Source organism: Myxocyprinus asiaticus, chromosome 49, assembly GCF_019703515.2.
Source record: "Myxocyprinus asiaticus isolate MX2 ecotype Aquarium Trade chromosome 49, UBuf_Myxa_2, whole genome shotgun sequence".
NCBI classification, from domain to species: Eukaryota; Metazoa; Chordata; class Actinopteri; order Cypriniformes; family Catostomidae; genus Myxocyprinus; species Myxocyprinus asiaticus.
Genome location: NC_059392.1, coordinates 12,757,511 through 12,776,814, shown reverse-complemented (window position 1 = coordinate 12,776,814; position 19,304 = coordinate 12,757,511). Strand labels below are relative to the sequence as shown.

Below are 19,304 nucleotides of genomic sequence, written 5' to 3'. Positions count from 1 at the left end.
GGCCATATATCAGATTGGACGAGTGCATTTACATGCACAGCAATACGCTGATAAATGACTAAAGTTCAGCCTTGCAACTCTATGTGGCGCAAGCTGATAGGTTCTTTGACTTGTTATCTGTTAATCGCTCACATGTGACATGTTAAGCTAATTGGCTTGCATGGTGTAAGCTGATTGGTCTTCTGACTTGTTATTGTGTAGCCAATCAACATGTCTTTGTTTAACATTTAGATGGCTCAGCTTTGCAGACAAGCTGTTTTTTTTTGTTTTTTTTCCTGAAAAAAAGTTTTTAGCTCTCCAGAGTTTTCACTCACATCAGCACATGTTTTAAGCCAATGATGTGATGTTTACAGAAAAAAAAATTTGGCTCCCAAGTGCCGATAACAGAGTCACAATGACCCGCTTCTGACAGTTCCTCACCAGTCAAAGTTTAAGGAGTGGGTAGATCACATTAAATGATGGCCGGAGGCTAGTTATGTTGATATCATTAACTACTTTGAGTTTTTATGACAGCCAACAACTACAACCTGAAGTTCAAGCTGAACAAATTTTTACTCCAACTAACATTTAGAATGGTTGTTGTGGCTTGTTTTACATTGCATGTTATGGAGACTGGAACCAGAAAACAGTCCAGGGGCTATCAGAATCATCGTGGTGCCACCCAGTGGTTGGTCAAGAAAACTGGATTACGCATAATCGGTGTAAGATGTAAACATAATCAATGAGTGCGTTTCTATAATGTGTAACCTTGAACAGTTACAAAAGGACACCACAATGCATTACTTGTAATAATGAACTTTATACAAAGTCTTTGAAATCAGCAAATGCCATGGCGAGGACATTAATCCTTTAGAATTACACACTTGCCACATACAATATTCCTCTGCACCTCATGTAATGAATGGCCCTTTGCCACAATGGATCAAAGCACAGACCATTGAGCTATTGTGCCTGGCCACTATTGAGGATATTCATTTGTCTTTGAGCTTGTCAGAGCTGACGGGAGTCCCCATGGCTGAATACATCAGACTGGCACCTTGCTTGGCCTGGCACTCACTGTGAACAATGCCTCCATCTGGACAGGCAACTCAGGATGTGCCAATGCAAGAGCACTCAATTGATTTTCTCGCATTCAGGGACTAAGGGTCACATTTAACAAGCTTTCAGGGGTTGATTGAGGTAGATGATGTTGGTGTGTACGCGTGTTGCTTGGGGAACGTGTGGTGATTTAAGATCTAGAGACTGAATAATCATATTCATGTATTCTGGTCAAGATTCTGTGGAAAGGCTTATCTTAAACACAGTACAGCCCATTTAACAGACTGTACATCTATCCCTAACAGCGTCATGTTCATTTACGTTGAATTAAAGTTGGCATCTACTTGACCATGTCTTAACGTGACTTATCCAAGTAGAAGTTTCTAGATCAATATTATTGTTGGTGCAGGAACACCATTCCTTTTAACTAAACAGACTTTAGGGTTAAGGTTAGGCTTATAAACTGGGGTTATGAGTTTATCATCACCTTCTGGTTTTATGGGGTAGGTAAAGGATAGGTGTGGGTTTTGCCCTGTGATGTTTAGTTAAGAACATTGATCAAGAACCAGCAAAGGATGTTGAATCTAGGACATATCCTACTTGGCTAATTCACATTGTGTGGAGACCTAGATTACTAGCCTGAGACCTAGAATTCTGTAGATCAGTCATCTGTTCTCATCCTCCTTGGCTCTAAACTAAAGCAGACGATACACTGAGTCCTCCCCCAGATCCCTGTGTCTTTTCAGTCCATTACAATAGCCTTCAGCTGCAGCCGTTGAGAGCAGCATCTGACCAGCCTTTAGAGATAAGCTCTTCTGGATGAGGTCTTTATCTGGGCCAGCTGCCCAAAAGGGAGGGAGGACAGTTCAAAGGTCAGATGTCAGTAAATTAACAGATGGTAAAAGTTGCCAGTCCTCTCCATGATGAAATCCAGAAGACATCTTACTTTAGCATGTTTGTAACACGATAATGACGGCAGATATGCACAAGCCCTCAGGAAAGCGAGAGCACGCAAACACTTTTCTCCTTAATTTGGAATGCCTCAATTCCCCCAATGCGCTATAAGTCCACTTGGTGGCGTAGTGACTCACCTCAATTCGGGTGGCGGAGGACGAATCTCAGTTGCCTCCGCATCTGAGATGTCAATCCGCGCATCGTGCTTGTTGAGCACGTTACTGCGGAGACATAGCAAGTGTGGAGGCCCACGCTATTCTCCACGGCATCCACGCACAACTCACCACGCACCCCACCAAGAGCGAGAACCACACATTATAGAGACCACGAGGAGGTTACCCCATGTGACTCTACCCTCCCTAGCAACCGGGGCAATTTGGTTGCTTAGGAGTCCTGGCTGGAGTCACTCAGCATGCCCTAGATTCGAACTCGCGACTCCAGGGGTGGTAGTCAGCGTCAATACTCACTGAGCTACCCAGGCCCCCTCTCACATGCAAACACTGTTGATTTTTTTTTTCCACACTTAGGCGCACATCTGGGCCTCTTTTTACCGCTCAGCTTTTGTCTGAGGCTGTGGCTGAGAAATGCCTCTCTTTGTAAGACCTAATTATTACATGACTAGTAAGAGCCTAATTACCAGAGAATTAGCGCAATGTTCATTGTGAGCAGAAGACGTCATAGGGCTTCGGAGCTATTGGCATGGTAGATGGCTGTGATGTGGAATGAGCCCCCTCCCTCACTCACACCCTTCAGCTGTTTAAATTTTGAGTGATCTCTGGTTACAGTCTAGTAGACACACCTGTCGAAATGGCTTTCGCTCCAACACTGAGTGTGTGCGTGTCTGTGGCACGTCTGGGAGAGATTAATGCGTCTGTCTCGGACAATGTGATAAGAGTCACTTGTGGTGCACATGTGGACATGCCTGCATGTGTATTTGTGTCAGAGCAACTGGGAGCATTCAGTACGTGTACCCCACATAGAACCACTGGCATTAGATATTAGATGATTATCTTTCCTTCTAGTCAGTGGCTCAAAATCACAAAATAAAATGCAATACCAAATAAAATACCACATACATCACTGTTGCTTATTTACATCTATTGACTAACAGATGTAATTTTAATTCAAGCAATATGTAAACTTGAGACCTCTCGCACGCAAGGCAAACAATTCCTCGAAGCCACAATGGCCACAGCAATCTAACTTTCTAGGAACATTCTGTTTAGGTTTATTTTTACATACCCAGAACATTGCAGGGAGGTTTTTGTCTGTCAATCTAATAAAAACTTATTTATTATTATATTTTTATGTTTTATTTTTACAGTATAACCAAAAACTAATGTTCCCAGAATGTTGGATGGAGGCTTTGTGGCAACCTAATAAGAACACTTAAAGCAAGAAATAATCCTCGAAGCCACATTAGCTCTTGCAACAGCAAAAACAGAACGTTTCCCTAACGTTAGCATATAGTTCCCGTCTGGTTATTTTTTGGGAACCAATTAGGGATGTGTACGAATAATCGAGTAATTGTTCTGCAACGGCTAGTCGACTATTAAAAAAAACTTTTAAATATCGCAAATTTATTTTCTTTTGCGGATTTGCCTGCCATGAGCAGTGCTGAATTATACTGTAGTTTCCCTCTGAATCTTTTACCAAATCTTGCAGTTACAATTGAGTCCACTGGGATGTGTATCGTCGAGTTGTTGGATAAGAGAAAAAAAAATATCATGCCATCTTGGCCAAGTGTGAATTCAAGTGTGCAATACTTGTAATATTTGTATTCTTATTGAATTATACTGTATTGGTATTTAGTTCTTGTTGGAGTCATGCGAAAATGCGAAGCGGTACGAAAAACTCTGAAGCTTATCAGACCAAAAAGCCACTTTCTCCACTTGTTTTTCTGATTAATAACATGTGAAATTATAAAAATGTGATAGCCTTTATGTAGACTCAGAGTTTAGATATGTTCATTACCCAAATGCTGTCAGTATTGGTTTCTATATAAGGTCCAGGTGAGTGCAAATGCTTTGTTTTGTTTGTTTGTTTTATTTTTTTATAAATACATATTGCTAATTTCTTTTTTGTTTTCCAAAAAGCATAGTTCATTGAAGTTATATTACTTCAAAACCATTCTTGGTAATGTTTGTGAATAGAAAAAATAAATAAATTTCACGTACATGTAATTTTTTAACTTAATTTTTTATTTATGAGTTTTTTGTGGGTTAGAGTGCTCGACTACAAAATTTAATGAAAATGCCCATTCAACGAACCAATTCCTATTGTTCACAGAATGTTGCAGGGAGGTTTTTCTGACAAACCAATAAGAACCTATACAGAATATTCTCTAATGGTCATTTTTAGGGTTTATTTTTATAACCATAAACAAATCTACCCAGAAAGTTGCAGGGACGCTCAGATAGGGGTATGCGTCCTCCCTATAAAATCCAAGAAATCCTAAAATTGCCCCTGGTTTTAACATGGGTATGTGTGCATGTACTGTACAATTTTTTTGAGGCTCAGTTGATGTTGGTGTAGTTTGAGTGTGAAATTATTCCTGGCTATAATATGATCGCAGGTGTCTTTTTCTGTGAGCGCATCTGATAGATTATCATCTGCTGCCAAACACACACACACACTTACACACACAAGAGCTGCAGTATCCCAAATTGTGACAGACATCTGAACTCACAGCGCAACGAAATGTTATTCCATAAAAAAAAATTAAAAAAAAATTCTAAATCAAGTCCAATCTTGCGTCCTTGCAAACAACACTCAACCTTCCCCGTTTTATCTCGCCAACTTCCTAACAGAAGTCAGAGGTACGAGGACTGATCTGTACCCTCTCCTCTTCCAGTCACACCAGTAATGATTCTCCGCCGTTTCATTTGGCAGTGTAATGAAAGCAATCCCAGAATGCTTCGCTTCGGCAGAACCAAGATAATGAGGTAGCACACACATGAACACACATACTCTGCCGCATAATTTAAGACGACGGTCTAACGTGGGCCTCAATGTGAAAAGCATGAGCATTTACATGCATGTTCAACGTTCAATCTTTGTGATCTTCTCTTGCGTGGCATGTGCTCCCAGGGCGAACAGTTAATCGCAACCAATAACATGTCTTTGTCAATCTCTTACACATCTCCTCAGTCTCTTGATAATAGACATCGTGAAGCTCTAGAGTAATATGCATGTCAAGATAAAGCAATTAAAATGGATTAGTCGTGCTTGCTAAGGCAAGCATCACTATTACTATTGCTCCTACACAGGGTTAGGGATGTGAGCTAGGATATACTTTGTTTTTCCACATGTCCTGTCTCTGAAAAAGTATACTTTTTTTGACCGCAAGCCCATACAGATGTATTTGATGCATGTAAACTACGACTGCTTTGTGATACTTTTTTAGCACAGTCAGTGGCAGGCACATGCGTTGACGAAGACCAAAGACGTGAACTTTGTGTCTATAAAAACTAGGCTGCACGTGGACAGACTGCGAGTACTTTGCTGATGACGAAATGAGACGTGAGACGTACTAGCACGCAGAAAACCAAAGTACACTTTGGCCTGAAGTTCTAAAATTTGGCACGCAACTTGTCCGACACCATTTGTTCTACAGATATAAATGAGTAATACGACTTTTTGTCTGGCGGACAATAAAACTGGCAAAAGCCTGAATTTTCATTGCGAACAAGCTTTTGAATAGGAACAATGGATTCTAATGGTGCTATTCACAACCGGTCTGACAAATTGTCCGCCGACAATCTGAAAGTTTACACTCTAGCATTGTGGCAGTAATCTTTGAATGGAACCACTCATATTTTTTTCCAAAAAATGTAAAGATCTACTGTAGTTATATCGCAAACTGTCAGCAATTGACATCCAAGCTTTTGAAATCCAGGGGGTTACCAATGAAAGTGTTGAAGGCAAAGTCTGATTCACTCCTTAGAAATTTTATTATATAACACATGTAAATCAATTTAAAATACAGCAGCTAAGAAACACATTTTCAACATTTTACTGTGTCGGTGTCCTAATATATCAATAACAGGAAAATCTCTATGATAGATCATGGTTGGTATCCATTACTGTTAAAGAATCTGCAGGCAAACATTACCAACATGCACGGATCTAAGACCAACCACATTGACGAAGTTGAAGTCTAAAAATGAGACAAACATAATGGATTTCTAGGGACTACATTCTTGAGTGGACCAGACAGCATTTGTCTCAAGGGTCTTATAAGAACCAAAAGGGCTTCACAAAGTTTAAAGAGAGTTTGAAACTGTTGCTTTAAAGAGCAGCTTTAAAGAGCAGAGTCCTGTATGCTTGACCTAAGAGTCTGCTAATCAATCAATGAACATTCGCAGCAGCAAGCCCACAATCCCATCGGAGAATAACGAAGGCTGTGCAACAGGTTTAGTCACCGGCAGTCCTATATAGTTCTCAGAAGGGTCATTCAAGTGAGATTGTAAAGTGTTATTAACAAGAATCTGAAATGACATGTGAACAGATCTAGCTGTAATTTAATCGGACATGTAAGAAGTTCAATTGTAGAGGTTGACGTTTTCAACCACATGCTCTTTTAATCAGAGAACATGACCGACCAACAAGTGAGTAAATGTTTTGCCAGATTGGATTACTGTTCATCCAAGAAACTCTTTATGCCCAATGGAATTTCCTTTGTTTTATAAAGTGTAATGTTGGACCACTGAGTGGATGAACATTTGTTCTTTTGATTGTTCATTCAAGAAACCTGCATCCCCAGTGGCATATTCCATAGTCAAAGTCGTTGAGACCTGCAGTGCTTCAACCAATCAGAGAGTCTGAACCAGCACAGGGAAGAGAAGGGACAAGTGTTCGGCTCCTTTGATTGGGAGTTTGTGTGTGGTGTAATAGTGGATCACTTCTGGGATGGTTTCGAATGGCGGGCTGTTCTGGCCCAGAATGTAGCGACCGTCTTTGGACTGGCTGAACTTCATGTGCATGAAACCCTGGCAGCTTCTGAAAAAAAGAAGAAGATGCAAAACGGTTATTAATATTCAGCCACACATAATCTGGAAGTAGAAATTTATTACATTTAATAAAATAGCCAATTTCCCCAGAAGTGACAATTTTGCAAATTGTTTTTGCGATATTCTAATTTTCCCTATTCATTTAATTTGTAACTTGGATGGAAACATACTGTATCTAACGACACCAAACGTCCAACTGCCATTAGTTCTCGTGTGTCTTTTAACCAATCGCAACATGCCGACTTTGAATATGTGGAGGTGTGAATGGGATTACAGTCTGTTCCTCAAAAATTGTATGAATACAGAAGACTTGGAATATAGTGCATCTGTTGAATGGATTACTTTTAAAATTTGGTGGCACTTTTTTGTCCTTTTTGGAGCTTGACCATCGTCACAATGTACTTTCTTTGTATGGAAAATCCACGGCGTGAACATAAAAAATAAAAATAAATAAATAAAAAAAATAAAAAAAAGCTCCATTTAGCAGTTAAGAACAACACGAGTAAGACAATTATGACTGTATTTTCATTTTTGGGTGAACTAATCCTTTAATATAACACGATCCCGAGGTGGGGTTGTCAATTTCGTATTTGGGTCACTGTTGAACAAAAGATGATTCACAATAAATAGGGCAATCTGAGTAATGTGTAAAAGAATATCATACAGTAGTTTCACCATGTTCTAGTGTGAACATTATTCCAGACCTCCCCTTTAAGATAGCTCTGTCCAAACAGCTGGATTTCTAAGTATAGAAACAGAAAGTAATGTGTTCTGTAACTGGCTAGTTTGAAGCTGTCACTACAGTAGTACAAAAATCAAAAAGGTAAGTGTGAATGAAAACAGGAGACTGACCATCTTTCTTTCATGACAAACAATGTACATTTTCAAAATCACGCACAGCAGCACTGCACATTTAAAGGGATAGATATCCTATTGTGTTCCACAGAATAAACAAAGTTATATGGGTTTGAAACAATATGAGGGAGAGTAAATAATGACAGAACTTTGCACTATAAGCAGCACACTGAAATTCAGGGCTTAACATGGATTAAGGTGCAAGTGTCGTCTCCAACAAGGTATTATATACCTGGTTTGTGATGAACAGTGTCACTATTAGAAATATCTTAGGGCTTGAAATAAAGCTGGTGAAACTCCATGCCAGCTCATTCAAAGCTCTCAATATTAAGCCGCTGTCACTTTGATTTCGATCAGACTTCAAAGTCCATTATGACACCAGACAGCGCCATTCATTCATTCCCACACTTGTGAATCTCTGTCATAGCATGTAATAAAATAGGCTCTATCAGCATTTGTGTACTGTCGAATATATGAAGGTGTTCAACATATACTGTCCGCCTTATTCATACGGCACACAAATCTGAAGTTTTTCGTATCTGATCTTTGGGATCTTTAGGATTTTAAACCTACGAATGTGCTGTAAACATTGGATTTTTACTGCCTGTTTGAAGAAAGGCTTAGTGTGTAGTTGAATGTGTTCTGTACAGTGTATTTGTGTTCGTAAAAAAGTGTGCACTTGCAGTACAAGGCTTGTGTGATTACTGAGTGTGTTCAGGTGTGTAAGGGCTCCCGTTTTTGTGAGCGAGAGAGTGTGTGTGTGTGGACTGCTGCAGGTCATTCATATTCATTAAGGAGGAGCTTTGTGAACTGAAGAGCCGTTCACCAGCCTTATTACAGCTCAGGGAGAATAAAAGAGAAGGAGAAAGAGAGAGGAATTGAGGGAGGCAGGATGAGGTCTGGATCAAGACTGTAATTAGAGAAGGGAGATTTGACCAGATAAGCACAATCGCTCTAGCTGATAGCATATCGAAAAGCACATCAGTGTGCAAATTAAGGGTGTGAGACATCAGGTAGGAAAAAAAGACGAAAAACAAAAAACAAAAACCAGGTGGGAATAAAGAACAAAAATAAAGATGGAGAGAACTAGACACAAATGAAGCAAAACATGAGGCAATTAGTTCAAATGGGGTAATGGTTATGAGATTCGCTTACTTCATTTACTGGTAATGGAGGGAAAGGAAAAGAAATAAGGAGCTGTACCTCAGGGTAGGGACAGGTTAGGATGGTTGACTAGACATCTAACAACACAATGGTCGATTAGGGCTGGGTGTCGATACAGATTGCCAGATTTGATTAGATATCGATGCAACTTGATTCTGATTCATTTCGGTATATTTTAGTTTTAATGTCCATTTTACTTACATATGAATGCAATTCTCTCTCAGCTAATGCTGTAAATTATATAGGGAACCTTCTTGGTACATTACCGATATATTTATGCTGAAGTACGTAATTTCTGCAACACTAGCGCCACTAAACAGAATTGCAAAAATAATCAGCTTTCGAATACGCCCCTCGTCTGCAGTTTTTCAAACAGTCAGAGAGTCCCTCCCCCAATTCATGCCATTGGTTGAGTAACGATGTTGGGCGGGTCACTCAAAACAAAAACAGCACCCCAAAGACACAGTGTTTACAGTTTTCTAGAAAATTAACCTATGAATGGCTTACTTATAGTTGTCACTGCATATTAAGCTGGGATAGAAGAAAGTATTTTAACACTAAAGAAGTTACATACTTCAACATTAATTTGAAAAATGAACAGGGCCCAAACAATGCAGTTCAACTGCTATTTAACAGATATGAAACTGAAGTAAACTTTAAAGTTAAAGATTGGTCTTGGGATTTTAAGAATTAATGTCAGGATTATTCAAATGAAGATTGCGATTAATCGCAAAATCAGTATTTTTACCCAGTCCTATCGATTTTGAAGGTTGATTAGTGAATTTATCTTCAGTGCTTTCGTGCAGCAGTGCTTTAAAGGGTTTGAATTTGGAGATGCAACTTCTCAGAAAGCATTTAAATACAATTATATTTGAAAATATGTAGTTTTGCACATCTGCACCTTAGAGAGAGAGAGTAGTCCGAGCGACTGGTCTCGCTGTTTCGCACCAGATAACTACACTCCTTACACAGGGTCAGCAGTGACTCCGCCTCCGAACGGGACAGAGTGCCGTGATACCACCTAAGAGAGAACATGCCAAAACAAATACAATTTATTGAAACCAGTGTTGGATGTAATCTGAATACAAAGTAACAAAAAAAATGTAATTAAACTACAGTAACTAGACAAAAAGTAGTGTAAAAATGTACATTTCAAATTGTAGTAACCAGATTACAGTTGCTGATTTCCAATTAAGTTATTAATTAACATGGGTTACATATATTTGTAAATATTGTTATACTACTAATATTATTTATGTAGAATACATTTTAAACAAATATGCACGTCTGTTTGAGTTTCTGTGACAGCTGAAGGGTAAGCATCCCCTAATAAATCACTGTAAGGGAGAAACATGTGTATGACTTGCCTGTGACAATGAACAAGGAGGAAATATAGGCTTTATTTTATTAGTTGAGTGGAAAAATTACAACATTTCTGCAAAAAGTATTTAAGAAAGTAATTTAGAATTAAAGTAATTTGTAACATGATTACTTTTTTGATGAAGCAATCAGTAATCTAATTACAGTTTGAGAAGTAATTAGTAATTTGTAGTGGATTACTTTACCGAAAGTAATTTACCGAACACTGATTGAAACTAAGCTACAAAAACAGGCTCACCAGAAATCCACATTGTTGCGATGTCAAAACCATGAGCACATTAACATATGATGACCCATTGTGTCATATCATCACCTATACAATATTCAGCAACTTGGTGGGGTGTTGTTACTCATTCTACATTTGAAGAGATTAGCCAATCATAACAATGGTCATTTACGAACAGAAGTCTTAAAGGTACAGTAGCAAAAACAGTTTAATTCTGGATTATGGTCTCGGAAAAACTAAATTACTCCTGTTTTTGGTGCAAGAGACCTTGACTATAATTATAAGTGGACTTATAAAAAAAACAAATGTGTATAATATGGCACCACTAAACAACTACTCATAAAACTCAACTTTTTAGAGCGAGTGCATGTACATCACTGTGTTAGTCTTCTTTGTTGCACATCCCCTGTGAGACCACAGCAGCTGTCTGACTGTGGGTGATATATCCAGGGAATTATGTATCCTGAACAGCTGACTAATTTGCGGCAGTTTTTGGACACACTTCACAGCTCTATCTAATGACCTAACCATGCACAAAGCCGCCCTATATCAAATTCTCAAAGTCATAAAATAAACAACAGTAGGGTGAGTTTCTACGATATTCCAATATTATGAAACTATTATGTTGGTATCTTGAAAAATCTTAATTATTTAATTTTAAATATGGGTTGTTCTAAGAATGTTCTGGGTTCAGTACAAGTTAAGCTCAAATTACAGCTTTTGTGGCATAGTGTTGATTACCATTGAAAATAATTTAGACTCGTTCCTCAGTTTGTAAAAACAAACCTAAAATGTGTTTACAGTAATGCACTTACAGTACATTACGGAACATTCCTTAACACTTTGATTTGAATAAATATCTTAATTTATATGTGATTGGCAAAATGTGGATCCTGGAATAGCATCTTTTCAAACAGAACAACAGTTAAATATTCTTATTGCAAGCATTTAGGCTGCATTTGAAAGGATGGATGATTTATTTCAGTCTCTAATGGTTTGTGGTGACATGTTAGGCGTACACTTGTTTCTCCAGGGGCTGGGTAGGGTCCACTCTCTCCCCCATCATGGAATGAGGGTCGCTGGGCTTGCGGAGCTTCATGCTGCCTGTGGTTGGTGGAGGCCTGCATGATCTCAATAGCTCTTTGGGTGAAGAGGAACGGTCCCACTCAGCACCCTCAAACTGTACTGTATGGATGAGAGCGAGAGAGACCGTAAGAGTGAGATAAAGACTGTGTGGCGTAACATTTTACTTCAAACAAAAGAGCACTTTTTCGAATTCATATTATCCATAGAGAGTTTCATAAAATCCTTGAACCAAACTATCCAACTCTGAAGCAAAAAAAGTATTTGCAAATCGGATAAATAAGAAGGTACAAGACTGAACGTCTTTCATGAGGGAACTACAATTGCATGAAGCACTGGGAAAGACATAATTAAAGACAATTGAAAAATATAAAACTACTGATAAACTTGTTGATACAGGAACTTGAAGTATAGAAAATTTAAATTTTTGGCAAAATATTTAGATATATACAATGTAGAGAGACCAAATCAATTGCATTATTTACAGTGTGTTATGTGAGTGGGCGGCCACTGCAGAGCAGTGTTGGTGCACTTTGTTCAATACAAATGCCGCTATTAAACGGCATTTGCTATTATTGTTTTTAAAATGTTTTTTATTAAAGTTGAAATAACGCAGACTAATGGCTTCAACAGGAGCATTTACCATTGATTAATAACCTCAGAGCTCACGGAAGGTCTGCCTTTAAAGGTTTTTGAGTTATTGTTTAAAATCAATTCCCCTATGGAAAAAATTTATGCGATTTTTACTTCCGGAAGCAGACTGTTGTGCTCGATAGAGAAGTGATTGTGAAAAATAGCTGTTTAAATAAAAAACCAGACAATATAAAACTATGATAAATCTAATCTCTTCCATGTCGATAACATTTTAACCGATAAAATGTTGCCCATCACTTGTCATGTTCATGGCTGTCCAAATCAGCCACAAGAGTAACCGTGCGTTCAGACCAGAGGAGGCGAGAGCGTCAAAATTCGCTCTGGCTGCCCTGCCAACAACACTATCGAAGATTCGTGAACGCTCTGACGTAGTTGAAATAGGCGGCAACATTCGTTCAGAATGCTTGGTTTTGTGAACTATATTTAAAGGGGCCGCAAAACATCCAGACATGTCGACCGGTATCTTTTTGCCGACCTATCACAAGTAGCGTATATCCTCATGAAATCTTTTAAATGTGAAAGAAATCGATCGATGGCAGAAAGTAATTAAATATAAAAAGACAAACGCTGATGGTATAAATGTGTTACCGATTGATCAGGCAGCATGGTTTTAAATGCTATGGCGCCAAAATGAGCATGTAATATATAATATATAATATTATATAAACCATAATATCCACTTCATCAACTCACCTGGCACACCAACAATTTCAGACACCTTTGTCCACACATCGTTTTTTTAAATTTATATCCCTGTAAGCAAACAGGTACAGATCGTATATTACGGGAAAACCCGCCACGGCAATAATTAGTTTCTCCTCTATTTTGTCTTCGGAACTATTGTTTGGTGGGAACCAAAGTTTACACTGTTGTGTTCTCTAGACTTCGCAAGAGCGGAGCATTTATATATTCCAACAGGTTGCCGCCGAACAACGTCAAAGCTCATTACCATAATGTTGCCCGCACTTGAACTTTCCTCTGATGCCCACAAAGCCCAAGACGCGCTGGCCAAGGACGTGCCGCTTCTCGCCGCCGAGAGACGCTAGCTGCCATAGAAAATGAATGACTTCCGGTCAATTTGACGCTCTCGACGCCTCTGGACTGAACGCACCAAAACGAGATGGGAGACCAAATTAGGGTAGCCCCGGCAATCTCGAAATCACATTGTTCCAAAATCCATCTCCACATAGCTGTTAATTAAACATCAGTTAAGTTTTTTGTTACATTTTCAATTTCAGATACACCCAGTTAAGACAAAAGCTGCCTCCAAATATGCGCACTGTCAAAGTATGTACTTGTACTTCGCGGCTGTTAAAAAAGTATGTTCTTTACAGTAGGTATGAAGGTGTGTAGAATGAATACATTCCTGTACATACTTAAATTGTGAACATTAATTTACTTTTAAGCAAATTTTAACTTTCTTGGTATGTATAGCATTTACAGTTGAAAAGAGCCGTCTGGCTTACGGTTCTCCGCTATTTTTTAAAATCTGATGTCTCCACTGCTCCCGTGGCATTATGGTATAAGTGTTTCAGTGTAACCGGTCCTGCTTGACCCGCTCCGAGTGGAATTCGAACCGGCATCAGCCGGCATGGCAGGCGGGCATGCTAACGAGGAGGCTAAAGGCAACAGCCTCTGGCATCAGTCGCTACTGCACCTCTGAGGCCAGGGGAGTGAGGTTTACACATACCGCACAGCTATCATGTACCAGCTGGCTCCCGTTAAACTCACCTCCCTAAACCTCACTACCATCCGGGTCACGGCACCACTGTAACTGGCTCCCATTACAATAGCACACTATATAGTAGGGAAAAATGAATATTCGGATACAGGGACAGTGTACCGCAACTGTCATTATGAAGTCATCGCATGCCAGGGCAGAGGGTAACAAAGGAGAAGGGTTCCTGGAAATTAAAGTTGATGATGTAAATGTATGCCAGTCTGGAGCCCCAAAAGGGGAGGAGTTTGGAACAAGCAGTCAAACCAAGAGTAAAAACATAATTAAAGGAATTCTAATAGACATGCTACTCTGATCAGGAGTGATCTAAATCAGGGTACAAATGGGAAGCAAACAGGAGGTTTCTAGGAAATGTGGAAGTGCTTCTAGGATACACTGACTCAGCGAGCTGGATAAGAGGATAAACTCAAGACAAGAAAGGGCAGCAGTGTGGACAAGGGGTCAAAGTTCACCTTGTTCGCCAAAGACGGGCTCCTCCTCCAGCTGTCCCACCGGAGGAGGCCACGGCAGCTCGGCCAGATCTTTCATATCTGTACACACAGGTGACAACGCACAGAGAGCGAGTGATGGAAAAAAGGACAGACAGAAAGAGAGAATGGTGAGAACTAGGCTGGAAATGAGAAGAAAGAAAGAGAGGTAACCAAGAAGGTCAGAAATAGAGTGTGATGACAAGTGAGAGCTGCGCGTTCACTGCAGTTGTCAGTGGTGGAGTCTGTTATAGAGTTGCAATGTTTTGTCTTGTTCAGCTCCCATCTGCAGTTTGCTCTCCATTACAGTGATATCACAAAATAAAATGCATACAAATGCAACACCACTCTTGATTTACATCCACTGACTTACAACTGCAAGTTTAAAAAAACAAACAATTTTTTTTTAATTTGACAACCATGTAATGTAACAAATAACAACCATGTTTCCCATAAACAATTTAGCATTGTGATGGTAGTGTTCATGAATTAAAAATATTAAATCATTTTTTTCATGGGCAAATTTTACTTACATTTTTATTTTTAATCATATTGGCATTAGTTGCCCATTCCACATATCAAAATATAGCTTACACCAGGCATTCTAGTGACGCCACTGAATGAGAGAGAGAGAGAGAGAGAGAGGGGAAGTGGCCATCCCTGAAGACATTGCACAGGTGTCAGTAGCAATGCATTGCTTATCACGCAGGAAATACAACAAAGAGTGGCGAGAGACAATGCAATGTGAGAGCTGCCTCAACATATAATTACCATCTCAATCCCATAATTATCATTATCAACACTCACACACATACACACGGACTTTTGTAAGGCAAACAAGCTAGGGATGGGCATTTTGTTTACTGGAATACAGATAAATCATCCAAGTTCCTGAGTACAGAGGGTTGGTTTTGTAACCAACAATTACAAAACATCATCTTTGGCCATTACGTCGCATCTTGCACCATTAGCACCTCATTTTAAGATGGCAGGATAAAAGTGGTAGTTTTTCCAGTCTTTAACTGTCCGGTTTTGGTGAGCCTGTGCCCACTGCACCCTCAGCTTTCTGTTCATGGCTGACAGAAGTGGAATCCAACATGGTTTTCTACTGTTGTAGCCCATCTGCCTCAAGGTTCAACATGTTGTGCATTCTGAGATGCTATTCTGCTCACTACAGTTGTACACAGGTTTGGGGAGTAACGGAATACATGTAACGGGATTATGTATTTAAAATACAAAATATAAGTAAATGTATTCCACTACAGTTACAATTTAAATCATTGGTAATTAAAATAAAGTTACATTCAAAAAGTATTTTGATTACTGAAGAGATTACTTTGCATTTTATTGTCATTTGTTTCATTTAATAATTAGTCCTTTCAGATGGAAAACATTTATACATATAAATGATGTGATCCAAAGTGCATTTGAACAGCAGTGAAACACTTTCTTATGATGTGTTACATTCATACGAGCAGACAGAGAAGTAAGTTTGGAGCAGGAGAAATAGAAATAAACCTTGTGTAAATTGTCAGCTTTACGCTAAGATAAAAGGCTATTTCTAGCCATTTTACATGAACATTACCAGGCACAATCATATTTTTTTTAATCAAGAAAATTCACGTTGGATCATAATTTCTTTTTTTCTAGTAAGACCTTTGATATTAGGGCAAAAATCATATTCTTGATAATTTTTGTATTATTTTCCTGTAAAAATATCTAAAAATCCTTAAAAAGTTATTTAGGTTTTTCAGAGAATGTATTTTTAACATGTGTATTTCGTCTTATTGTAATGGCAGAGTTTTTATAGTCAAAACAAGTGAAAAAATTCTACAAGTGCTGAAGATGTAATCCAAAGTATTTAGAATACATTACTGATCTTGAGTAATCTAACGGAATACTTTACAAATTACGTTTTACAGCATGTATTCTGTAATCTGTAGTGGAATACATTTCAAAAGTAATCATCCCAACCCTGGTTGTACACAGCGGTTATCCGAGTTATCGTAGACTTTGTCAGTTCGAACCAGTCTGGCTATTCTCCATTGACCTCTCTCATCAACAAGGCCTTTCTGTCCACAGAACTGCCGCTCACTGGATGTTTTTTGTTTTTGGGCACCATTCTGAGTAAACTCTAGAGACTGCTGTGCGTGAAAATCCCAGGAGATCAGCAGTTACAGAAATACTCAAACCAGCCCGTCTGGCACCAACAATCATGCCACGGTCGAAATCGCTGAGATCACTTTTTTCCCCATTCTAATGGTTGATGTGAACATTAATTGAAGGTCCTGACCCGTATCTGCATGATTTTAAGCTTTGCACTGCTGCCACACGATTGGCTGACTAGATAATATCATGAATAAGTAGGTGTACAGGTGTTCCTAATAGTGGTCGTTGAATGCATGTTGTATTGTACTAGTTGAGACCTTTTCAACGACATATGATGTGATTATCCGATATTAATGCAGTTTTTTACCGATTCCTATTATAATAATAATAATCATATTTAATAAATTATTAAACCAAACGCTTCTAACGTGTCAGAAAATATAAAAGTTACTAGTTGGTCAGATTGCATATATGCATTTTAATGTTCAGATTTTAAGCTTTTTAAATGACATCTATTTAGTAATTTTTAATGAAATAGCTAATTAGCTAACGGCTCCAGCTACAAGGCTTAAATCGCGAAAAGTAAAATTATAGGTTATCATTATCGTTAAAAGATGGTGTCAAGTTAAAAATGCATCTTGAGACTCCAATGCTCTATTCCATTCAGAGACACTCCGTCTCGCTGTTTTTGAACGCAACAATTCAACCTGTGCAAACGCCCCCTTACATGTGCGTCTGTTGTTTTCACATACATATACTCCATGTAGTTTGAGAGCAAAACAAATAGCTGAAGTCAGAAGTTTACATGCACCTTAGCCAAATACATTTAAACTCAGTTTTTCACAATTCATGACATTTAATCATAGAAAACATTCCCTGTCTTAGGTCAGTTAGGATCACTACTTTATTTTAAGAATGTGAAATGTCAGAATAATATTAGAGGGAATGATTTATTTCAGCTTTTATTTCTTTCATCACATTCCCAGTGGGTCAGAAGTTTACATTCACTTTGTTAGTATTTGGTAGCATTGCCTTTAAATTGTTTAATTTGTGTCAAACGCTTTGGGTAGCCTTCAACAAGCTTCTCACAATAAGTTGCTGGGATTTTGGCCCATTCCTCCAGACAGAACCGTTGAAACTGAGTCTGGTTTATAGGCCTCCTTGCTCGCACACGCTTTTTCAGTTCTGCCCACAAAATTTTCTATCGGATCGAGGTCAGGGCTTTGTGATGGCCACTCCAATACCTTGACTTTGTTGTCCTTAAGCCATTTTGCCACAACTTTGGAGGTATGCTTGGGGTCATTGTCCATTTGGAAGACCCAAGCTTTAACTTCCTGACTGAAGTCTTGAGATGTTGCTTCAATATATCCACATAATTTTCCTTCCTCATTATGCCATCTATTTTGTGAAGTGCACCAGTCCCTCCTGCGACAAAGCACCCCTACAACATGATCCTGCCACCCCCATGCTTCACAGTTGGGATGTTGTTCATCGGCTTGCAAGCCTCACCCTTTTACCTCCAAACATAACAATGGTCATTATGGCCAAACAGTTAAATTTTTGTTTCATTAGACCAGAGGAAATTTCTCCAAAAGGTAAGATCTTTGTCCCCATGTGCAATTACAAACTGAAGTCTGGCTTTTTTATAGTGGTTTTGGAGCAGTGGCTTCCTCCTTGCTGAGCAGCCTTTTAGGGTATGTCGATATAGGACTCCTTTTACTGTGGATATAGATACTTGTCTACCTGTTTCCTCCAGCATCTTCACAAGGTCCTTTGCTGTTGTTCTGGGATTGATTTGCACTTTTCGCACCAAACTACGTTCATCTCTAGGAGACAGAATGCGTCTCCTTCCTGAGCGGTATGATGGCTGCTCCACCTAAAGTCAAGGTATTGGAGTGGCAATCACAAAGCCTTGACCTCAATCCGATAGAAAATGTGTGGGCAGAACTGAAAAAGCGTGTGCGAGCAAGGAGGCCTACAAACCTGACAGTTACATCAGTTCTGTCTGAAGGAATGGGCCAAAATTCCAGCAACTTATTGTGAGAAGCTTGTGGAAAACTACCCATAACGTTTGACCCAAGTTAAACAATTTAAAGGCAATGCTACCAAATACTAACAAAGTGTATGTAAACCCACTGGGAATGTGATGAAAAAAAAAAAAGCTGAAATAAATCATTCTCTCTACTATTATTCTGACATTTCACATTCTTTTTTCTCTCTCCCCTTTTCTCCCAAATTTGGTATGCCCAATTCCCAATGTGCTCTCGGTGGCGGCATAGTGACCCGCCTCAATCCAGGTGGCGGAGGACGAATCTCATTTGCCTCTGCGTCTGAGACCTGAGCGGTGGTGGAGTAGTGGGCTAAAGCACATAACTGGTTCGATCCCCACAGCCACCACCATTGTGTCCTTGAGCAACGCACTTAACTCCAGGTTGCTCCGGGGGGACTGTCCCTGTAATAAGTGCACTGTAAGTTGCTTTGGATAAAAGCATCTGCCAAATGCATAAATGTATGTAAATGTATGAAAAATGTTAATCAATCTGCGTGCATCTTATTACGTGGCTTGAGAGACCTAGCACGTGTGGAGGCTCACGCTATTCTCCATGGCATCTACGGACAACTCG

The 19,304-nt window shown here is 39.2% G+C and overlaps 1 protein-coding gene across 5 annotated transcripts in view; it reads right to left on the bottom strand.

The window, feature by feature from the left end:
- Positions 1 to 5,927: 5,927 nt before the first annotated feature.
- The window catches only part of LOC127438119 (SH2 domain-containing adapter protein D-like), a 51,524-nt gene continuing 38,147 nt past the window's right edge, over positions 5,928 to 19,304 (bottom strand). For all 5 annotated transcript variants that reach the window (XM_051693403.1, XM_051693404.1, XM_051693399.1 and 2 more), the window contains 3 exons: positions 11,649 to 11,814; positions 9,925 to 10,044; positions 5,928 to 6,993 (listed from right to left, as the gene is read on the bottom strand). In XM_051693403.1, coding sequence (XP_051549363.1) covers positions 6,807 to 6,993; positions 9,925 to 10,044; positions 11,649 to 11,814 — 473 coding nt within the window. In that variant the 3' untranslated portion in view covers positions 5,928 to 6,806. The remainder of the gene's footprint in view (positions 6,994 to 9,924; positions 10,045 to 11,648; positions 11,815 to 19,304) is intronic.